Source organism: Anabrus simplex, chromosome 6, assembly GCF_040414725.1.
Source record: "Anabrus simplex isolate iqAnaSimp1 chromosome 6, ASM4041472v1, whole genome shotgun sequence".
Classification (NCBI taxonomy): Eukaryota; Metazoa; Arthropoda; class Insecta; order Orthoptera; family Tettigoniidae; genus Anabrus; species Anabrus simplex.
Window position 1 is genome coordinate 300,592,101 of NC_090270.1, and position 25,462 is coordinate 300,617,562.

General features: G+C 40.0%; 1 protein-coding gene across 1 annotated transcript in view; it reads right to left on the minus strand.

Annotated features, from left to right (window-relative positions):
* The window catches only part of Dnah3 (dynein heavy chain 3, axonemal), a 912,075-nt gene that overhangs the window by 635,417 nt on the left and 251,196 nt on the right, over window positions 1–25,462 (minus strand). The window contains exon 15 of the mRNA XM_068228454.1: window positions 14,803–14,941. Within this exon, the coding sequence (XP_068084555.1) occupies window positions 14,803–14,941 (139 nt within the window). The remainder of the gene's footprint in view (window positions 1–14,802; window positions 14,942–25,462) is intronic.

Genomic DNA, 25,462 nt, shown 5'->3' on the forward strand with positions numbered 1-25,462 from the left:
ACAACACTTGGCCGCATACAGCACAAGCTGTTGCTTATTTGTTCCATCGATCGGGCTGGGAATTGCTCTACCATCCACCATACTTCCCGGACTTAAGCCGTTGTGACTTTGACTTGATTGTTAAGATGAAAGAACCACTTTGTGCATTTGCTTTAGAACTGTTCCCACCAGGCAAGTGGCTGTGCGGTTAGGATCGAACAGCTATGAGCTTGCATTTGGGAGAAAATGGGTTCGAACCCCACTGTCGGCAGCCGTAATGATGGTTTTCCGTGGTTTCCCATTTTCGCACCAGGCCAATGCTGGTGCTATACCTTAATTAAGGCCACAGCCACTTCCTTCCCACTCCTAGCCCTTTTCTATCCCATCATCGCCATAAGGCCTGTCTGTGTCAGTGCAATGTAAAACAAAATGATGAAGAAGAAAAAAGAACTGTTCCAGGGATTCGTCAGACAGTAGACTGCTCCATTTGAACTATCAATACAACAGGTACTGCTAAGGTATCCTACGATTCCACATCACTGGCAACACTGTAGCTATTAGCTAAATTTAATGGCTACAACAGCTCCTTTACAGAGAAAATTATTAATAAACATTAACACCAACCTTCAACCACCTGAACAAAAGAAAAAAACTCACAACAATTTTTTATCTGCTTTTACGTTTAATAATAAATACCAAATCACAAACATATTTAAAAAGCATGACGTTAAAATAGCCTTCAAAAACTTGTAATAAAAACACAGATATTTTACACAATACCAATTCTATTAACCATAGCAATAAGTTCACCAAGTCAGGTGTTTATAGACTCGATTGTAATAACTGAGGAAGGTAGGTAGGAGCTTCCATACAAGATACTTAGAGCATGTTAATGCCCTGAAATATGACAGATCTTTGGCCATGGGACAGCACATGGGTAGAGCCCTGTGCGGATATACAAAATAACATCCGCATCTGCACTTCCTTCATCCGCACCCACATCCGCAAATGGTTATCTGTGGATATTATAAAAATTTACCTACAGTATATTACACCCAAGATATTTAAATGGATAGATCTCTTAACATAATATAATAGGCCTCATACCTGGCACCAGAACCCCTACAGTTACAGGTTTATGAGGGATTTTCTCTTGCGACAACTACCGACGTATTGACTTTTGTTCCTTTCTTCCACTAACTGCGGGCTGAAGACAGTTAGGCTTAGGTCAGATTTACGGCTTTATGATCTCAAGGCTCTGTATATCACTATTCTCCCATACCAATGTCAAGGGTTGCCTAACTAAAAGCAAAAGTAAGGGTGTACCTGAGCGAAAATCAATAAAGTTCATTATTTGGAAATTATCAGCAAAATTATCTGCACTGGTATACAGTTTGTCTCTACCAAGACACTAACTTCGTGGAAATCCGCAGATTTCCGCACCCATGCAGGCCTCTACACATGGGTGATACTAACCATAAGTTCACCAATATCAACCAAGACATGAAAATTCTCAAAGTTATACAAAAATTTCAGAGAAATCAAACATTTCATTTGACGTTTTAATTCCTATCTTCAGTAACAATGTCTCAGATAAAAATAATTCTTTCTTTTATAATCTCTTTAAATTCCCCTCTCAGCAGCAGTCTTCCTTTCCGCATCCTTCAGCCCCATCTTAGACATCCCTTCTCACCTTCTCACCTCCCTCACCTTGCCCACCCCCTCAAACCCCTCCCCCCTTCCCATCCTCTCACTTCTTTACCCCCTCTCCTCCTCTCCTTATCTACTCCTTTGTTTATACTGCCTGCTTCCTCCAGCAAGTCATTGCTTGTTCTACATCAGACATTGGATATATTGTACATTTCACTATAGAGGTGAGTCTCATAAAGAATTTTTTTTTTCCTTTTAAATTTATTTTCTGTATGTTTATTCATTCCTAGTTCTGGCTATCATTTCCAGATTCACTTCTCTGCCTGAGGTCATACTATGACAAGAAGATCATAAACATAATTTTTATTATTATATGTATTTTCATGTTATAATTATTCCTCCAATATGGTCTTTGTCTGGTAAATATATGTTTTAGTTATCACATAATCTGTTTAATTTTTATTTGGCTGGAGATGGCTACTAAATGGCTGGAAGTAGTCAGCTACACAGTGAAGGGTAGTGAATATTTGTCGCGTGATAGCCTCCACATCTGGAACATAATTGTGTGAAGTTGAACAGCGTGGTGCATATTTGTCTTTTGTACTACACTCGCGGCAGGCAACATTCAATGGAAGAGTGTCTGAAATAATTTGAATCTCCAATGCCAATTTCATCTCGAACTTCCGCGTGGTTTTGTTGCGGTTTATATGTTTTTTAAGTGATTATGTTTTTGAGCCCTAACTCATGTTTATAAAATTTTGACTCACCCTTCATGACCATTTTGTAAACTGACATTGTAATTCACTATTTCATGTCTCTCACTTAATCACACTGATTTAACATCTTGTATAATGTAAATGTCTGCATGCCTACGCCTATGCCTATTTCCCACATTTTGGCTGAAGATGACGCCAAACAGCGTCGAAACTAGTTCCAAGTGTAAATATATGTTGTAAATAAACTTATAACATTATTTGTATTGAAAAGGTGGACCCTTTTAAGTTTCCTATCTTACATTCTCAGTTCAATACGGATAAAAAATGAAATTCTTAGATTTAAATGCATATTTGTCTTGTCACAGCCTAATTATGGATACAGAAAAAATTGTGAAATTCCTTACTAATGAAGACAAAACTGAAGTCTGTCAGCAGGTCAACTGGCATCCACATTTTTAAGCGCGCAGATTTGGCATGAATCTTGAAACTCGCACCTTCCAGATCGAGTCGATCTTGGTCGGTCGAAGTATTGTTCAATTCAAAATTTTGGCCAAAGTCAATCTGTTGCAGTTGCACATGGCCGTGTATAACCTCCAATTAACTGTCTAAGTCTGTGACCAGAAACATAATGTTTAATAATCCACTGTTCCAAAATAAAAAGTTTCTAATAACATTTGTTTTAGAAAGAGCGTGATCTGCAATAATATTAATATCTGGTATATTTTGTTGATGCAGGTTCTTCTAATTTTTCTTTCGATCTTCTGGAGTCTGTCAGTCTCTGATTGTTCATTCAGGTGAAAATATGTCACTGCTGCATATGTTGCTTCGGGTTTTATAACCGTGTTGGTTGTAGTGTTTTAGCTTTGTGTGTATGGATATAGGCATTTTTGTTTTTGCAGATACTCCAGGTTAATTTTTGTACTTTAGCTAGCTTGTTTGTTCTTATTTAGATTGAGGTTTTTTTGTTTGGGTTGTTTGTTATTACTTCACCTATGCATTTGAATTGGGTGACAATTTTGATTTTCTTACCATTTATGGTTATTTCTATTAACCCCTCAGCGTTGCAGCCATTTAAAGAGCTTCCTACCCCGCGGCCGGATGAGATTTCAACTACGCGCGACTGAAATATATTGATTCACTTACAACGTTTGGAATTGTGTAGTTCTTGTGTATTCAGTAATTAACAGCAGTTTTTATCCTGTTACGGGTTGTAGGATAAATAATAGAGTACGACTAAGTAGTATTGTAGTGTAGTCATATATAAATTACCTTACAGTCGTGTGATCTTTGAGTACTATCCCAGACAATATATCCCTCCGTTCATTTTTTTTTTTTTTTTGCAAATAAGTTATTTTATTTTCATTTTATTTCATTATTTTATTTTCATTTTTCTTCCCGTAAGGAATGGCTAAGGAGCGCGAGTGTATGAACTGTGGGTGTGGCGAGGCATTGAAGGGTATGAGAGAGGAGTTGGAAAGTTTGAGGGAGATAATTAGGATTCTCACAGAAGACAGGAAGGAAGATAGGACTCCCTTAAACAATGTACAGGTTACAGTAGGTGTACAAGAGGGAGGGGAAGGAAAGGGGGGGAATTGTAGAAGACAGGTGGTCTAATGTTCTAAGGGGAAGGAGATTGCAGGCTAAGGGCTCCATTCAGGATCAGAATTCAGGACAGGTGTCTGTGCGAAATCAGTACGAGTTACTCCAGGTAGAACAACAGAGGGAAGATGAGGGACAGGGAACTGTTGGTGAGATGTGTGGAAGTAGGAGGAAGGGAAAAGGCAGGAAAGGGAAATGTAGAGTAGAGGATAGGAAAAGACAGGTGGAACAGGCTCATGGGAAGGAGAAAAGGGAGGAGGAAGTAGCTTCTGCAGCTATCAGGAAAGATAGGGCGGACCAGGAGGAGAGGGGATCAAATGAGGTGGGTAGGGTTGAGGCTCTGGTCATGGGGGATTCCATCGTTAGACACGTGGGGAAAGTGTGTGGAGGAAAGGGTACCAGGGTAGAGTGTTATCTAGGAATTTGGTTGAGGCAGATGTTGAGGAAAGTAGAAGAGAGGGAGGAGGGGAAGGAGAAGGTGGTAGTGTTTCATGTTGGTACCAACAACGTAAGGCAAGCTGATATAAGTACCAGATGGAGATGTGTGGGATCTGGTGAATGCAGCACGGGTGAAGTTTAAGAAAACGGAGATTGTTATTAGTGGAATACTGTGTAGAAGGGATACTGACTGGAGGGTGATTGGGGATTTAAATGAGACTATGGAGTGGGTATGTGGGAAACTGGGAGTGAAATTTCTAGATCCTAATGGGTGGGTAGGAGATAGGGATCTGTGCTCAGATGGCCTTCATTTAAACCGCAGTGGTACGTATAAGTTAGGAAATTTGTTTGGAAGGGTAATAGGGAGGTACATTCAGGGAAACGGGATGGCCTAGGGAGCAGTGATAAGGGAACAGGGAACTGGAAATCAAGTAGGGATGGCATAAAACTGTTAGTGTTGAACTGTAGAAGTATTGTAAAGAAAGAAATAGAATTAAGTAATTTAATAGATATATATTTACCAGATATTGTAATAGGAGTTGAATCATGGCTGAGAAATGATATAATGGATGCAGAAATTTTCTCACGGGAATGGAGTAGGTATCGTAGAGATAGGATAGGAAGGATGGGAGGGGGAGTGTTCATTCTGGTGAAAGAAGAATTTGTAAGCTACGAAAAAGTTAAAGATGAGACACATGAAATTCTAGGTGTAAGGCTCATTTCTAAAGATAATAGGCAACTTGATATATTTGGAGTGTACAGATCAGGAAAGGGTAGCACTGACGCGGATTCGGAATTATTTGATAGGTTAGTCAGCTATGTGGGAAACGACATGGAAAGAAATGTGATTGTAGCGGGAGGAAATGCGAACGACAGGAAGCATGACCAACAAATGGCAAATAAGTTAATATGGGAAGGACAGCTGATTCAGAAAGTGATGGAACCGAACACAGGGAAAAATATCCTGGATGTGGTGCTGATAAAACCAGATGAGCTCTATAGGGAAACTGAAGTAATAGATGGTATTAGTGATCATGAAGCTGTTTTTGTGGTAGTTAAAAATAAATGTGATAGAAAGGAAGGTCTTAAAAGTAGGACTATTAGGCGGTACCATACGTCTGATAAAGCAGGCATGAGGCAGTTACTAAAAAGTAACTATGATCGGTGGAAAATGGTAAATAAAACTGTAAACAGACTCTGGGATGGGTTAAAAGAAATTGTTGAGGAATGCGAAAACAGGTTTGTACCTTTAAGGGTGGTAAGGAATGGTAAAGACCCACCTTATTATAATAGAGAAATAAAGAGACTAAGAAGGAGGTGCAGACTGGAAAGAAATAGAGTTAGAGATGGCTGTGGAAGTAAGGAGAAAATGAAGGAACTTACTAGAAAATTGAATCTAGTAAAGAAGGCAGCTAAGGATAAGATTATGGCAAGCATAATTCGCAGTCATACAAATTTTAGTGAAAAATGGAAGTGTATGTTTAGGTATTTTAAGGCAGAAACAGGTTCCAAGAAGGACATTCCAGGAATAATTAATGAACAAGGGGAGTGTGTATGTGAGGATCTTCAAAAGGCAGAAGTATTCAGTCAGCAGTATGTAAAGATTGTTGGTTACAAGGATAATGTCGAGATAGAGGAGGAGACTAAGGCCAAAGAAGTAATAAAATTTACATGATAACAATGACATTTACAATAAGATACAAAAGTTGAAAACTAGATAAGCGGCTGGAATTGATCAGATTTCTGGGGATATACTAAAGACAATGGTTTGGGATATAGTACCATATCTGAAGTACTTATTTGATTATTGTTTGGTCGGAGGAGCTATACCAGATGAATGGAGAGTTGCTATTGTAGCCCCTGTGTATAAAGGAAAGGGTGATAGACATAAAGCTGAAAATTACAGGCCAGTAAGTTTGACATGCATTGTATGTAAGCTTTGGGAAGGCATTCTTTCTGATTATATTAGACATGTTTGTGAAATTAATAATTGGTTCGATAGAAGGCAGTTCGGTTTTAGGAAAGATTATTCCACTCAACTTGTAGGATTCCAGGAAGATATAGCAGATATCTTGGATTCTGGAGGTCAAATGGACTGTATCGTGATTGACCTGTCTAAAGCATTTGATAGGGTGGATCATGGGAGACTGCTGGCAAAAATGAGTGCAATTGGACTAGACAAAAGAGTGACTGAATGGGTTGGTATATTTCTAGAAAATAGATCTCAGAGAATTAGAGTAGGTGAAGCTTTATCTGACCCTGTAACAATTAAGAGGGGAATTCCTCAAGGCAGTATTATCGGACCTTTATGTTTTCTTATATATATAAATGATATGAGTAAAGGAGTGGAATCGGAGGTAAGGCTTTTTGCGGATGATGTTATTCTCTATAGAGTGATAAATAAGTTACAAGATTGTGAGCAACTGCAACGTGACCTCGAAAATGTTGTGAGATGGACAGCAGACAATGGTATGTTGATAAACAGGGTTAAAAGTCAGGTTGTGAGATTCACAAATAGGAAAAGTCCTCTCAGTTTTAATTACTGCGTTGATGGGGTGAAGGTTCCTTTTGGGGATCATTGTAAGTATCTAGGTGTTAATATAAGGAAAGATCTTCATTGGGGTAATCTCATAAATGGGATTGTAAACAAAGGGTACAGATCTCTGCACATGGTTATGAGGGTGTTTAGGGGTTGTAGTAAGGATGTAAAGGAGAGGGCATATAAGTCTCTGGTAAGACCCCAACTAGAGTATGGTTCCAGTGTATGGGACCCTCACCAGGATTACCTGATTCAAGAACTGGAAAAAATCCAAAGAAAAGCAGCTGGATTTGTTCTGAGTGATTTCCAACAAAAAAGTAGCGTTACAAAAATGTTGCAAAGTTTGGGTTGGGAAGAATTGAGAGAAAGAAGAAGAGCTGCTCGACTAAGTGGTATGTATTACAAGTTGTCCATTTCATGACCGTATCGATGTTTAATCAAGAAGTAAGTATAAATAACCACCTAATCGATACTTTATTAATGCCTCAGGCAAAATTGAATAAAATTAAAACTTACAGGACATGTTTCGACCACTTAGTGGTCAATGTTTTTTGTCAATGTTTTTCTTTTCAGTTCTTTATTTATACAGCTGAAGAGGACCACTAAGTGGTCAAAACATGTCCTGTAAGTTTTAATTTTATTCAATTTTGCCTGAGGCATTAATAAAGTATCGATTAGGTGGTTATTTATACTTACTTCTTAAGTGGTATGTTCCGAGCTGTCAGCGGAGAGATGGCGTGGAATTACATTAGTAGACGAATAAGTTTGAGTGGCGTTTATAAAAGTAGGAAAGATCACAATATGAAGATGAAATTGGAATTCAAGAGGACAAACTGGGGAAAATATTCATTTATAGGAAGGGGAGTTAGGGATTGGAATAACTTACCAAGGGAGACGTTCAATAAATTTCCAATTTCTCTGAAATCATTTAGGAAAAGGCTAGGAAAGCAACAGATAGGGAATCTGCCACCTGGGCGACAGTATTGATTGATTGATTGATTGATTGATTGATTGATTGATTGATTGATTGATTGATTGATTGATTGATTGATTGATACAAGTATAAGAGTAGCCCGATATTCACGAAATTTGGAATTCCTTATGACAGAACTAAGTACGTGCAGATAATTAAATAACTGTTTAACATTTCCTTAGTAATTTAGTTCCATGTGATAGAGTTCGAAGCACTCTTCGAGACAGGGACCCAATTCACACTCCTGGCAGCAGTACACTGATGTCTTCTTTTCTTCGTGTTTTCAACACACGATACAACGTCTCTGAGGTTTGGGTTCCTCACTCTTCGGTGCTAATTTCCTGATAAAATGTCTTTTCTGCAACCTTGGAACTGTATTATATGATGCGCGCCGGCCTTGAATATTTCTTTCCCCGCCCGAGCGAGCGTAATTTGTAAACAAACCTTTCACCAGCTGCTCCGATAAGGTACCCCTAATTGCTCAATATTTGTCTCTGTGACATATGTGAATATTATTAAAGAATTTAGGAATCATAATTCACTGTTGAAAACTTCCCTTTGACCTGTATAATTATATATAGTCTCCTACACGAAATTTCCAAGTACTGTTTCCTCCTCATCGTCACTCTCATCATTTACGACGGCCACATCATTTATTTCATTATCAGTGCTGCTAATACTGTCACTACTACTTCCGACTAAACGTTCATCTGAATTATACAATATTTCAAGCACGTTACTGTCAGTTATACCACGGCTGAGCGCGGCGCGTCACACGGACTGATGGAGCTGCAGTGAGACCGAAAGCAGCAGGACAAAACTGAATGAGGGGAATAACACTTACTGCATGCGAAACAAACCAACTCGATACATATTTCAGATGAAAGGTCGATACATAGTCTTTCAAGCGAGATATATACCATGAACAACTGGTTCTCGTATCGTATGACAGAAAGCAGCACTTGCTGATGCCTACACAGAGCGCTCGTGGAGAGTTACAAAAATATTACGAGATGAGAAATAAAGACAAATATAATAAATAAACCGCACTCCCAATGTACAAATAGAGCAAAGAATATCATGCGAAAAGACAAACTTCTCAGACCATAATTTCTTTATTTTCTTCTGTGGGAAAGAATGAAGCAAACAGACTTTAAAAAAAGCAGAGATTAGTGCTCAGACTTATTTGACAAATAATTAACCTTGCAAAAACAACTACATTATAACGATTTTCAATTCTTATTTACAACACTGATAAACCTGAAAATGTCTTCTTGGAAACAAAACAATTTGCATATCAATAACTACAAAACTCTTCGCGCTATAGTCATAAATGTGAAACCATGTATGGGTCTATACCGCGTATAGAGGTCGGCGGCTACGGAAGAAAAGAGGGTCTATACCACGTATAGAGGTCGGTGCTGAGGGGTTTATGATGTTGGTTTTTGAAACATTATTCCTGTCTTTTCAAATGATGCTTTAAGGCTTTGAAGTTCTTATATCTGTGTTTTAGTTTCATCTAAGAACCGAGCTCGATAGCTGCAGTCGCTTAAGTGCAGCCAGTATCCAGTATTCGGGAGATAGTAGGTTTGAACCCCACTGTCGGCAGCCCTGAAGATGGTTTTCTGTGGTTTCCCCATTTTCACACCAGGCAAATACTGGGGCTGTACCTTAATTAAGGCCACGGCCGCTTCCTTCCCAGTCCTAGCCCTTTCCTGTCCCATTGTTGCCATAAGACATATCTGTGTCGGTGCGACGTAAAGCCAATAGCAAAAAAAAATTTCATCTAAGTCACTGCTAGTCATACCAAGTCATCAGCAAAACTAAAGCAGTTTGTTTTGATTTTCCTGCCTATTCTTTTATTTTTGGGGAACATTTCTTAAACCATTCCCTCACTACCATTTCTAGAGCAAAGTTGAACAGTAGGGGTGGGAGTCCATCACCCTGGCATAGTACTGTTCGGATCTCAAATGGCGCTGATAATTCAGCCTTGAACTTCACTTCTGACTTGGTGTTTGCAAGGGTCAATTTTATCATATTTATTAATTTGGGGTGTAGTCCGAGGTGTCTTAAAATGTTTGGTAGTTTCCCTGTGGATGCAATCGTATGCTTTTTTGAAGTCTAAAAATGTTATCACCATATCTCTGTTTCTTCTCCTATCATAATCCATTATTAGCTTGAGATGCATGATCTGGTTAAGATAGCTCCTCGAGGATTTGAAACCTCCCTGGTATTCTCCTATTTCCTTCTCAAATTGTGATCTTATTTGGTTCAGGATGATTCTTGAAAGGATTTTGTACTTAATGACTAGGAGTGAGTTCTCCTTTCTCCGTTGTCCAATGTTCTGGCAGGTTTTCTTTAATCCATGTGTTGAGAAGCTGTTGATGAATAACAATTTATGCTAATCTTCCTGCATATTTCCAGATCTGTACAAAGATACTGTAATGGTTATAGCGTCCGCCATGCCAACTGGCTATGGGCCCGGCCCGGCACCGTATAGGCCCACCCCTTGCGCTTCAACCGCGCCAATCACAAGCAGCGATTAAGTGCTGGGCGGGCCCTTCTCTCTTCTGTCCGTGGTTGCGCTGCATGGGACGATGGAAATTCCTCGACTATTAATCTGGAGTCTTCCATCTCGCAAGGTTCCTGGATTCATCGAGCATCCAGACTGTTCTAGAAGGGCTGGTGCAGGTATATAAGAGCAGATACAGTACTTGCCTGCAGTGAGTGAGTGAGAGTTAGACAGAGTGAGCGAGTGAGAGTGAGATTGAGTTTGCTGGTGTGAGTTAGCAAAGAGTACAGTCAGTGAAAGCCTGGGCTGAGGTGTCAGCCTGATGGAGTATCTGCCTGTTGGAGCTGAGGACTCGTTCCTGTTTCCCTGACTTTTTGTGTATGAATCTCTTGGGGCCGGCTGCTGGAGAAGAACCTTGGGTGTTCCAGAGTAGCACGAAGGAAACACTGGGTGCTGACGTGTGAAGACTGTGGAGTTCGACGGTTTGAGTGAACAGTGGATACTATCCCGAGTTGCGAGACTGACGTATAGACTGAAGGCCATGACAGCGGTAACGAGTGTGACTGAGTGGCTGAGTGAGTGTAACGTAAATAATCAAAGACTCTCTGTGTGTGTCATTGTGGATGGAACATGAGAAACTAAGAGAGAGAGAGCGCGAATCGTGTAAGTGTACTTGTGTAAGTTCTAAGCTCGGCAATCACATGTGTGTGTGTGTGTGTGTGTGTAAATGTGTAATTGTAGTGCTTAGTTAATAAATCTTAGAAATAGGACGCTACCAGGTTCTGTGCTCATTTATTTACTTATTTACCCCACCAACACATTACAATATGATCATCTCCTGGCCATTTGTAAGTTTTCAACTCATCCAGTGCTTGGTAAACACTGTTTATTACGGGAGGGGGAATGTTTTTGGGTGGTGCTGTTAATGGAGTACTGGTGTCCAAGTTGAGGAGTTCTGTCAGTTACTCATAATTTAGGAGTTTAATGAAATATTTATCCAGGATTTCCTCATTGTCTTTATTATTATGGGCCAGCTAATCATTTTCATCCTTTGTTAGTAGGATTGTCAAGTGCATTACTGATGGACCCTGTATAAATTTGTGTCACAGTGAGTTTTTGTGTAACTCTGCATTCTGTAGTAAAAGTGCCTTGTCAACTTTTCTTCTCGGGTCTGGATGTGTGATAGTGGAATTCTACAGGGAGTCCAAGAAGTCCCCATACCCCTAGGTCAAAACAATATAATGTATAGTGGAGTACTTACATAAAAATGAAAATCCAGAGCCTGTTTCCAGGTCATTCGACCGGGTCAGGGATGGAATGAATGAAGCCCCCATCTAGCGGCGAGGACAAGAATTGCGCTGGCTGATGAAGCCTGTCATACTCCTCTTGGGGCAATGAGTAATGAATGACAGATGAAATGAAATGATATTGGAGAGTGTTGCTGGAATGAAATATGACAGGAAAAACTGGAGTATCTGGAGAAAAACCTGTCCCACCTTCACTTTGTCCAGCACAAATCTCACATGGAGTGACCGGGATTTGAACCACGGAACCCAGCGATGAGAGGCCGGCACACTGCCGCCTAAGCCGGAGGCTCTCAGTGAAGTACTTACATAAAAAAACTATTTATCCAACAGATCTGTATGTGCACCATCGAGCCTTATCCGTCTCCATGTCCTCATTGGCATCTTGCAGAGCATCTCAGGAGTTATACTTCGAAAGGCTTCCACCACACTTTCGCTCAATTCTTCAACAGTCCTGTACTGACACTGAGCCACATGGGAACTGATTACTCCCCATAGTGAGTTGTCTGGCATGGTAAGGTCCAGGCTTGGTGGTGGCCATTTCAATGGGACTGGAGACGTTGCTGAGCTACGTCCAGTCCCGTGGCCTCGAAACTGTTCATCAAGGAACACGAACGCATTCACCTGAATAGCAAAGTGTGCTGGAGTCCTCTCCTGCTATAACCACACCTGATCCATAACTCCATTGGAGCTGAGGTATTAACCAAGTTTGCAACATGTGCAAATAAGAATTTCTATTGACATACCCTTCAAAATAATACAGTCTGAACAGGTAACGTGATGATATTCCGTCCATAACATAATATGAGGTGGGTTCTTTTTCAACTCTTGCCCATGATGGGAATTTTCCTTAGACTAGAAAACCACATTCCTCCTCTGTAAACTGTTATATATCACATATTCATCAGAAAATAACACTCTTGAGCACAACATGGCATTCAGAAATTGTGCCAACAAAGCACGGCAGGCTCGCCAATCCATGTCATTGTCCGATAATTTGTTCAAATACATTGGTCTAAATCCTTTCATTTTCAAATCTCTTTTAATGTGGTCATGCATTGTTGACCACGGTGCTTAAAGTTCAGCTGCTATTTTTTGAATGGATTTAATTGGAGCCTGCTCAACTTATTGAGCTACGGAGGCACAGGTTTTTTCCTGCATTTTCTTACGTCCACTATGCCTGAAGCAAAAGCATATTTTTTTGCGACCAAGCAGGGTTGCTTTATGAGGTGGGGGCTTGCCAATGTGATCTCTCAATGCACACATTACCTCTGTCATTGTTTGCCCTGTCTGTAGTCATTTGTCCACCCACACACAGCCTTTAATCACTCCGTAATAGTGTTACTGTGTCTACTCACATCAGCCATGGCTTCACAACTGAAATAATACTGACAACAAAGCTTTTTGAGAGCTTCAAAGCAGGGATACCAATAAAACAACTTATTTAATTCCCCAATTATACAAACTCAATAGTCCATGTTATAACAAAGTAATAATGTGAAACTAGAGGTATGGGATTTCTCAGCCATCCTGTATACACTGACTGACAGAGCAAATGCAACACCAAGAAGGAGTGGTCAGAACTTTATGCCAATTGCAGGGTAGACTGACGTCACTGAGGTATGCTCATGATGTGAAATGCGCCGCTGTGCTGCGCACGTAGCGAACGATAAATGGGACACGGCGTTGGCGAATGGCCCACTTCGTACCGTGATTTCTCAGCCGACAGTCATTGTAGAACGTGTTGTCGTGTGCCACAGGACACGTGTATAGCTAAGAATGCCAGGCCGCCATCAACGGAGGCATTTCCAGCAGACAGACAACTTTACGAGGGGTATGGTGATTGGGCTGAGAAGGGCAGGTTGGTCGCTTCGTCAAATCGCAGCCGATACCCATAGGGATGTGTCCACGGTGCAGCACCTGTGGCGAAGATGGTTGGCGCAGGGACATGTGGCACGTGCGAGGGGTCCAGGCGCAGCCTGAGTGACGTCAGCACGCGAGGATCGGCGCATCCGCCGCCAAGCGGTGGCAGCCCCGCACACCATGTCAACCGCCATTCTTCAGCATGTGCAAGACACCCTGGCTGTTCCAATATCGACCAGAACAATTTCCCGCCGATTGGTTGAAGGAGGCCTGCACTCCCGGTGTCCGCTCAGAAGACTACCATTGACTCCACAGCATAGACGTGCACGCCTGGCATGGTGCCGGGCTAGAGTGACTTGGATGAGGGAATGGCGGAACGTCGTGTTCTCCGATGAGTCACGCTTCTGTTCTGTCAGTGATAGTCACCGCAGACAAGTGTGGCGTCAGCGTGGAGAAAGGTCAAATCCGGCAGTAACTGTGGAGCGCCCTACCGCTAGACAACGCGGCATCATGGTTTGGAGCGCTATTGCGTATGATTCCACGTCACCTCTAGTGCGTATTCAAGGCACCTTAAATGCCCACCGCTACGTGCAGCATGTGTTGCGGCCGGTGGCACTCCCGTACCTTCAGGGGCTGCCCAATGCTCTGTTTCAGCAGGATAATGCCCGCCCACACACTGCTCGCATCTCCCAACAGGCTCTACGAGGTGTACAGATGCTTCCGTGGCCAGCGTACTCTCCGGATCTCTCACCAATCGAACACGTGTGGGATCTCATTGGACGCCGTTTGCAAACTCTGCCCCAGCCTCGTACGGACGACCAACTGTGGCAAATGGTTGACAGAGAATGGAGAACCATCCCTCAGGACAACATCCGCACTCTTATTGACTCTGTACCTCGACGTGTTTCTGCGTGCATCGCCGCTCGCGGTGGTCCTACATCCTACTGAGTCGATGCCGTGCGCATTGTGTAACCTGCATACCGGTTTGAAATAAACATCAATTATTTGTCCGTGCCGTCTCTGTTTTTTCCCCAACTTTCATCCCTTTCGAACCACTCCTTCTTGGTGTTGCATTTGCTCTGTCAGTCAGTGTATAATGGCAAGGCATACATTTGTAGATACAACAAGTGTATGGAAGAAAAGGCAAAAACTGAAAAGCTATAAAGAGCAAACCATTCATGTGAAAAAAGTCAACAGACTAGATATGTATATCAAAATCTGCTTATTACCTCAGCCTCAGCTTTATCTTCTTGCAACATAGACATCAAATGTTCCACAGCTTCTACTGCATCAATCATTTCCTCCATGGTTAACATTGGAGGATCTCTCTTTTTAAACATGTCCAATTCTTTCTGGTGGAGCAAGAGTCTGAAAGAAACAAATTATTAAATAACATTGAAAAGAAAAGGAAAATTACTACTCTAAACAGAGCAAGTAAAGAAATATTTTCATAGTTAGTATGCCAGAAATCTTCCCAATAATACTGTTACCACAGTGTTGGCAATTAACCAAAGCCTATGACAGTAGTTAGGAAATGTTAGATCATTGACTCCACAGTTTCAACTCGATTTCATCACAGTTACTACAAAATAACAAACCCCATCTATAGGTGGTAGGTGAATGTTGGGTATTCAGCCCGAAGGCTGGTTTGATCCTCCACAGCTCTACCAACAGCTGTCGTAGATGGCCTAGGAGTCAATGAAGAGGCATACTAGGGAAATGGGGAGTGAGGTAGTTTCCCCATTGCTTTCCTCATTGGACCACAAGTTTGCTACTACAGATTAGTCTGCCAAGCCCACTGAAGTGCATGCAACAACCAACCCTATGAGCAACATTTTCACACCATTCATAGCAGAGACAGGCTGCATGAGGAATGGTATTAGTAATATCACTCATACCGTGCTCACTTTCATATTGACAAGGCCAAGGAGGAGACTGAGACACGTCAATGAAAGTAACAAATTTATTCTAGCCCATACCAGAAGACATAGTGCACTGTAAACACTACATCTCACCAACAAAGGCAACTATAAATTATAAGGAAGATAAATATCATTCCATAAGCCTCAGGGGCTCTGAACTTTGGAGCGTGGGTTGGCGACCACGGGGCCCTTAGCTGAGTCCTGGCATTGCTTCCACTTACTTGTGCCAGGCTCCTCCCTTTCATCTATCCTATCCGACCTCCCTTGGTCAACTCTTGTTCTTTTCTGACCCCAACGCTATTAGGTTTACGAGGGCTAGGGAGTCTTTCATTTTCACACCCTTCGTGGCCCTTGTCTTCCTTTGGCCGATATCTTCATTTTTCGAAGTGTCGGATCCCTTCCATTTTTCCCTCTGATTAGTGTTATATAGAGGATGGTTGCCTAGTTGTACTTCCTCTTAAAACAATAATCACCACCACCATCATTCCATAACGAATAATAAAAATCATCAAAGCTATGTACCAAAACTGTGAAAGATGCACGAGAACTCAATTAGACCAAACAAGGTTGTTAGAGTAAAAGCAGGATTGAGACAAGGACATGTACTGTCACCCATATTATTGATAATAATTCAGTGGCTTGGTTCTAAAAGGGCCAATGTCAAAAAACCTGTTTTTGAGCTATGAGCATTTGAAGTTTTGCTTATAATTTTCCAACTATTTTTTTCAACAACTAACTTTATACTTTTTTGTGGAAGTCACCTGATTAAACGCTAATTTTTTCTATCATATTCTTTAAAAATTGCCAGGTCTCTAATCTTTATTGGTAATCGAATATTATTGGCAAGGGCTTATTTAATTAAATGTTAACTGTTCGTTTAGTACTTAACAGAGACATTGGCCCTTTTACCATATTGCAAGCCAGGATAAAACGCGTTTGTATCAGTTAATATCTCAATTTCGATAAAAAATGACATTGGCCCTTTTAGAACCAAGCCAAAGAATTATGGAAAGAATCAAGAATAAAGTGGACAAGATGATGAAAGGCCAAATGAAAACGATACTAACTGCGACCCCTTGTGCAGAAAGGGACCTACAGTCAAGTCAGATATTTCCGGTTCTGAAATTGGCATAAGATGCTGAGCATTAAGAAAGAAAAAAAAAAGTTCATGCTTCTAGGTGCAATACTTCAGAAGAAATTAATTATTGACTGTTGCTATTAAGAAAACTTCATTTTGAAAATAAATGCAATTACAGCTTTCACTAATTTTCTTATCAATTGTACAAAGTTTTCATGGCAACGAGTAGCAATTTCTACACCTCAGGCACTTCTGTTCAGCTCTGCTGGAAAATTTTCACTGCCGAATTTGGGTCCCTTTATGTGCAACAGGTCATATTTGCAGATGGCAAAGTTATATGGCATGATAAGATAAAGGAAGTTCCGCTGCAAGTTAAGTCATAGAATTTCAAAATTGAGAATTATGAAATGAAAATAAGTATTGCATTTTTTAAGTCTCATCCCATATTGACAGCTATCACTTTACAAATAAAAAAGTCATATACTGTCCTCCTTTTCAATACCAAAATCCATCTTTATTAGATGGGATAATGGGCGAGTTGGCCGTGCGGTTAGAGGTGCGCAGATGTGAGCTCGTATCCAGGAGATAGTGGGTTCGAACCCCACTGTCGGCAGCCCTGAAGATGATTTTCCGTGGTTTCCCATTTTCGCACCAGGCAAATGCTGGGGCTGTACCTTAATTAACGCCACGGCCACTTCCTTCCCATTCCTAAGCCTTTCCTGTCCCATCGTCGCCATAAGACCTATCTGTGTCGGTGCGACGTAAAGCAAATAGAAAAATAATTAGACGGGATAATGTCTAAACATGTTTCAGCCTATCTAAAGGCCATCTTCAGTAGAAGCTAAAATGTTACATGTATGTGCAAACAAATAAAAACACTGAAAAATGTGTGGAATTAAAAGATAACGATTATGATTAACATATTAAAAACACGTGGATGTTGAGGTAGAAAAATCCTCTCATCTAAAAACTCTTCTGGTTAACATAAAACTTTGCTCATCCTTTTTAAAAAGTTGAAATCTGTGTTGCTCGACATAGTGAGACCGTCAATAAGGGGATAATGAGTGCACATCATCTGCAATGAGAAAAAAATGAATGAAAGTGTGAAACAAAATAAAACAAAATGTTGTGTGAAAAGAAAGGAACGATACAGCCTCAAACAAACTTACTCGTTAGGAGGCTGTCATCTCGAGTGGTACGACCTTGTCAGTCTCATGTCCCTCTTGACACTAAACGTGTGTGCAGTTAGCGGTGGGTCAGAGCTGATGTGATTAGGAGGGGATGCGGAAGGAGGAAGGAGACAGGGTAAGGTACAGGAGGGGGATATTGTGGGAAGGGCGGGTCTAGTTCTGGAATGTTGATGGTGAAACTCATTTTTATTAACAAAGTGCTGATAAATGAGCAGAACAGAAGTTTTACGTAAAACATTCCTCATCTCATTAATTTCACTTAAGTTGTGTGAAAAATTACTGTATTAGTCGATATTAATATAAATATTCTCAAATATATTTAGTAAGGGACCTTCCTGTCATAATGTAAAATCTTTAAATCTTGGTCAATTATTGTACATTGATTATTTAGATCCTTACAATGTTCGCTCATGGCTGAGTAGCATTTGTACTTCAGGGCATTAAGATGTTCAGTGTATCTTATATTAAAACTATAGCTTGTTTGTCCTACGTACGTTAAAGGGCAAGACTGACACTTTAATTTGTATACCCCAGAGTTCGTATATTTGTTGTTATCATGGATGGCATGGGAATTAAAAACTAGTTTAGAATTGGTGTGAGTGGTCCAGAAAGCTATTTTTTTACTTGTAAAGTGAAGATAAGCATAGCTATAAGTATGACAGTTGAGGGACATGGTAGAATGGGAAGAGATAACACAAAGATCAGGAATGAACCCATGGATATAAAGTGTGAGCCTCAGTCGAGTTGCTACTTATTTCCTGGGCTGTGTCTGAGCGAGTGGATGATGCAATAGCCAAACAACTCAAGATTCTTTATTAGTCATTAAGTAAAATAGTTACAATAGACTTCATCATTAAGTTCACATGTACAAAATCATCATTTCACATAATCACTTTAATTTAAGATCACCAAAATCTGAATTAAAGAAATCATTTTTACCTTAAAAAAACCTTTGATGTTATCCATGTTTTAAGAGTAGGTTTTAATTTAATTGATGCTTCCACAAGAATATTTGGAAGTTTATTAAAAAACTTATATTGCAAGTATAAGTGGCTATTTATACATTTGCTTAATCTAAATGAAGGTAAATATAACATGGAGCGACTTCTGGTATTACGTTCACGTATTTCCAAACGTTTATAATATTGCAAATTTTCTTTGACATACAGTATAACAGATATGTACAGGCTAGGTAATTTGTAAAATGCATTTACACAGCTATCTCTCTTATTTAATCCCTTTAAAATTCTTATTGCTTTCTTTTGACATTAAAAAAAAAAAAATTAGCACCAGGACTGTTGCCCCAAAGCCTAATGCCATACTGAAGATGGGAATGGAAAAAGGCAATGTAAGCTGTAACAATCATATGACTAACACATGTTTTTAATTTACGTAGGAGAAAAGGAACTCTAGGTATCTTAATAGTTAAATTATTTACATGTGCTTCCCAAGAAAGTTTACTGTCTAAATATAATGTTAAAAGTCTCACAGATTTACATTCAACAGTGGAATTTTTAAGGCTAAATTCCTTCCTTCCAGTTTTTCTTCATTTACTGTTAAACTATTGGCCTGAAACCATCCAATGGACCTATTTAACATATCATCTACAATCGACTGAGCAGAGTTTAAATCAGAGTCGATTCAAAGAAAGTTACTGGTAGACTTGCTTTTTGACATATTTTTCACTTGCAATTCCAGTACATTTACCTCTGAAGAACATTCTGTCTTATCACTACTATCACCTAAGATGGAAAATTTATTTAATGTCACAACATCCAAATTGCCTTGGGGCTGGGATTTAGGCCTCCCCTTGTGTTTCTGTGTTCTTCATGTGGGCCATGCGAATTGCCAGTCCACAGCACTGTCCGTAAAATTAGAGGTTAAGTCACCAAATTCACTTGATGACCCAATAACACCAGCACTAGTAATCAGACTGGAAGAAGACAACCTTTGCGATAGTTTATCTAAATCCTCACGTACCACATTAATTATTTCATCCTTCGTTTTAAGTTCGATTTCAAGATGTTTTATTTGATCCTTTGTACACCACTCATAAACGTAAGAATCACTTATCTTTAAAGTATGTCACCTTTACCTTAGCATATTTTTCATGTATCCAGAAGTTACAGTTTATACAAAATATACCTTTCATCACTTTTTTGTACGTATAGTATTTTACAAGAATTACCATTTATACAGATCAAAGTTTCGGAACTAGTAACAGGCAAAACATATGCCGTCGCCATCTTTACTCACTATACTCACCCATATAGCTCACCTAGTGATGTCATGGTCTCAGCTTGTAACTGTACAAATGTACGATAGCCAAATTTTTAGGTTAGGAAATTTTCGTAATATAGTTCGTAATATTGAAGTAATGAAAATCATGTAATTTGGTTCATTTATATGTAAAAACACAATATTATAAGAAGAATTTGTAGTAGGGAATCTTGTATATGTGTAATTTTAATTAGTGTAAGTGTCTGCACATGGCATGGCAGTGTAGGTAGCTGAAGAATTGTGCAACATGGAAAACAGTGGCTATATCAGGATGGACGGCTGAAGTCAGTGGAATGTGTTGCAACAAAGTGGCTTGGAAACCCGAGGTACGGCAGGTAGTATAGGCTGAAGATTGGAGTGGATCAATGTGGATGTACGTGAGTGGACGTTCTATGTCACATCAGACGCATGATAGCCAATACCAGGGCTTTGTTTTAAGCGAGGTTGGGTTGACTGAGTGACGCGTGAAGAAGTGCCTGTGAGAGCATTGCTACCAGTAAACTTTTCGGGACGCTATAACCACATGTAGCAAGCCTATATAAGTATGTACGTGTGTGCGGCAAGTCATTCTGATTCTGATTCTGTGTGTTTCTCATTCGGACCGGTGTGCGGGAGCTACATACTTTGCACAGTTTCCTATGCAATGTTCTATTGTTTTTGAGTATCCATTACGGAGTGGGCACTGTATAATCACAGATGCTAACGAGTTTCTGGCTTTCCGGTGGCCATTCTGTAAAAGATGCTACTAAGTGTTTGTTACTCAAACTCTGTATAATAATTAGGCCTATACTATAATTCTTCTATAAGATAATGTACAGTGGATGTGGTGCTGCATACTGAATCTACATTATAATTATATGCCCTCGCGGACCATTTTGTAGAGCTTGAACAGCTCCACATTTCTTGGTAAAGGAATTCATCATCGGCCGAGTATGCAGTTTCAGTTGGAGAAACGTGAGGTGTCACACTAACCTGTGCGGCAATCAGGAAGGACTCAAGCCGTCGATGAAGAAGTGTGTAAGTAAGGTTAGGGATGCTCTTCGTAAAGAAGGATGCATCCGTACATAGAGAAAGTCGTTGTACTTTTCTTTACTAGTTTAGGATTTTCTTCTGTAACAGTGGGGAGTGCCGTAAGACTGTTACCTGGAGGTATGTTGTGAAATGTATATAAGTGAAAATAATTTTGTTGGTGGTCTTTAGTTGTCTGTATATTTGCTCTTTGTTTAATTTTGTGTGGCTATTTCTAGCCGAATGCAGCCCTTGTAAGGCAGACCCTCAGATGAGGGTAGGCGGCATCTGCCATGTGTAGGTAACTGCATATTAATGTGGTGGAGGATAGTGTTATGTGTGGTGTGTGAGTTGCAGGGATGTTGGGGACAGCACAAACACCCAGCACCGGGCCATGGGGATTAACCAATGAAGGTTAAAATCGCCGACCCAGCCGGGAATCGAACCTGGGACCCTCTGAACCAAAGGCCAGTACGCTGACCATTCAGCCAACGAGTCAGACACATCCTTCAATAACACCATATTTCAAAACTGTAATCCTTTTCCTATCAGTTTTTCTAAGTGCCCAGGTCTCACTTCCATACAGCGGCACACTCTATACAAAGATTCTTAACAGATTCCTTTTGAGATGCTTTTCTATGCTGCTTGAGGTGAACAGTTTATGCCTCCTATGAAAGATGGTCTTAGCCTGCTTTATTGGCTTAAAATCTCACTCTGTGACCTCCCATCCAATGTTATTCTGCTTCCAAGATGGATGAAGACTTCCACATTCCGTAGCCAGTCTGTGTCCAGCTTACAGACCATGTGTGTCCCATGTCTGGTTCCAACAAGGATTTTTGTCTCTGTGTTCTGTGGATTTTCATGTTAAAGACATTAAAAGAGCCCCCCAGTTTCTCCTTAAAAAGCCTTTTAGATACGACCATTAACGCTTTGAAGACAAGCGATGTCGTACATTGATTGTAATGTTCTGTGGAGGACGAGCGACATACGTCGTAAAGCGTTGAGTTCTAGTGCTTATACTGTATATCCACTTCAACGTACTACAAATGTTAGCAGAGTGCTGGAACACATTCCGCAGTGCTTGTGGTTCATTAAAAAAATACCAGGTAGCAGTACATCATCAGAACCTAATTCTATTATGATACTGAGTTGGTACTACCAAGGTAGCTTCATAGCCGCATGGTCGCATGCAACTGACGAGTGAGTGAATTGTAAACACGTGGTTACTCGGTGTAATCATGGACTCAAGACATACAAACTGGCAAGAACTGGAGATTTTATTGAATAATCCTGGTTCAGACCTCGATGACAACTACAATTTGGATGAAGAAATCGAAGATAATGGTTGGTAAATTTGTAATTTCTTACTTTTCCCTTGTCAATTTTAGCTATATCCGCACTTGTACTGTAATAGCCCCTCAATGGGGGTATATGCATATATGAATATATTTATTCATAAATCCCGCCAAGGGAAATCCAAAGTATCGGTGACACCGAGAGCTTTCAAACAGTAGGGAATAAAGTTACGCAATGAGAAAAATGCCAAGTTGAGAATTGAGGCCGTGGTAAAAAGGGTTCTTCAAATAAACATTCCAGAATAAACACAGATAGCGCAGTGGAAACTATGCTAGATAATTTTCAAAAAATATTAAAAGAAAACGGCAGGAGAAATAAGGGACATGACAGGTGAAAATTAGATGAGAAACCAAGATAAAAATTTGGAAATATATATATATATTAGAAAAATCAAATCAAACTCTTACAATATTAGAAGAATAGAAGTCAGTACAAATACGGAATTTTCCCAACCAGAAATAATACAAATAGTTACATCAAGAGTAAAATATTCAAGAAAATGAAAGCAAATAAGAGAAGGGGCCAGGAGAGGAAAGGGATGGACAAAAAGGGGATGAATACAGTTTAAAGAAAAATGTTGAACAGCGAGAATAAGAAAGAATGTTCGCAGTTACCAGATTGAAGTATACCAACATGAAGTCTACAAAGCAAAGTCTAATGTCATGTGAAAGTTGCCACCTCTTCAATTAACACCCGAAATAGGCACAAATAAAGATTGTCCTACTGGCTTAAGTCACTGTATACAATAATGAAACAGTCTCCAAGTGTACCAAAACATACATGGTGAAGCATTAACCACAAGTGTGTATAGGAGTCGCAGAGTTGCGGATATACCACACGCACATTTTGAAAGCAAACAGTCACAGGATAGTCAATAGAGGCTTTGAAATTGAAAATGCAAGTAAAATCTCGGCCTGGAAATGCACTGCTCCCAGTCAAAATTTGCAAATAAAATAGCTCCAAATGCAACACAGCATTATTTACAATAAGGACATTTTTAGTTTGTCATACCTCATCTTGAACCAAGTAGTTCTGCCCAAAAATGGAGAGTCCAGGGCACATGTCGCTAAAGACGGAGATGATGTTAAAGGTTCCTCCCTCCACACAGGCCAAAGTCCATCTCAACACATTCAGAGGAAGGCCGGGTATTTATAGTGTGGAATAATGAGACATATGTCTGGAATATTCCAGAAGTTAGTGGAGCATGCGTGACAAAGCGGACGATGTCACATGACGTCAGGCAGCGAAAGGGAGGTTAGTTTATCGTCGGTCGGAAAGGTGGATAAGGCAGAGTTCGTGCAAGGTATGATGTGTGCAAATCCACATAAGTATGTAAATTCCAGTTGAAGAGAAAATGCGGTGTGTATCCAGATGAAGGTAAGTCCATATTAATTGTAGAAAAAGGTTATGTGCGTGGCGAGGTTGATAACAGTAGTTGCCGGTGAGGTGAAGAGTCCGTTACAGTACCCATATTGATTATTTTAATCTTCTCTAGTATATGGATGCTTAAATACTAATTTTTTTTCCCCATTTTAGATGAGGATTGGCCTTGAAAATGCATCTCGGGATGGGTGTGTTGAAATAAGTGCTAACTCCCATGCACAGCCAGCTACAAGCCAGTCCCCAACAAAGAGATAGTAGTTATCTTATGAAGACGGGCATCCTCAACTTCCCGTGTTTGATGATATATCCAGTGTACAAATTCCAATTGATGAATCTTCAACAGCAATGGACCCCTTCACATATTTCTTCAGTGATGATTTGTTCAAAACAATATAGACAGAAACTAATTGTTACGCCAGGCAGTCAACTAACAAGTTACATGCAGAAGGCAAATTGAAAGTGAATTCTATGTGGAATAAATGGACATGTGTAAAATTACATGAACTCTACAAATTCTTTGCCATAGTTTTACACACGTGGCATTTGAAGAAGCTAAAATTGAAAGATTATTGGACGAATAATCCTGTACAGCAGACAAGTTTTGCTTGTAAATTGATGTCACGAGATCGTTTCTTATAATCCTCAGCATGCTGCATATTGTTGACAATAATACCTTTATCATCCCCATAAGGCCTCTCTGTGTTGTTGCGACGTAAAGCAGCTTGCAAAAAAAAAAAAAAAAAACACCTTTGTACCTCGGACTGAAACTGACCACGACACCCTGCGTAAGTATTTTTGACAGATTGTGAACCAAAGTAAATTAGCTTTCTTTCCGTCAGAGAACCTTACAGTTGATGAGGGAATATGTCAATTTAGAGGGAGAATAAGTTTACATGAGAAACAAACCACAATAATACAGCATAAAATTCTATGTATTCTGCGATGCTAAGACAGGATACATGCTGAAATGTGGAATTTACACAGGGTCACGTGGTAATGTGGATAATAGTATATCACAGTTGATGCAACGACTCTGTGCAAATTATTTTCATAAAGGCCATACAATTTTCAAGGATCGCTTTTATACAGGTCCTGCTTTACTAGACGAGTTGTGGAATCTGAAGACTGCTGCCGTTGGAACCGTAATGAAAAATCATAGAGGACTTCCAGCTGATTTAGTACACCAAAAACTAAAAAAGTATGAACTCTCCTTTTGACGGAATGAACATTTATTTTTTCTAAAATGGAAAGATACCAGAGACGTCTATGTACTTTCAACAAAGCACAGAATGATGGCCACCAATGGTCCCGTGAAGACCAAAAATGGTAGTGTTCAAAAAATGAAACCGGATGCTATCATTGATTATAATCAGAACAAAACTGGTGTACACCATAGCGATCAAATGTTCAGCTACTATCCATTTGACTGAAATCAATTAAAGTGATATTCATGACGATGGCAGTCAACTCTTTTATCTTGTATATGGAAACTAGATTAAAGTCGGTTCGTCTTTCTGACTACATCACACAACAAGTGCAAATGTTAGTTGACAAGTGTGGTGAACAGTTGACATTTGAATGCGACTTTCCCAGTGAATCGATTGTCGGCGCAGCATTTTCCAAAGAAAATTCCTGCAACTGAGAAATCTCAGAGGCCACAGAGATGATGTAA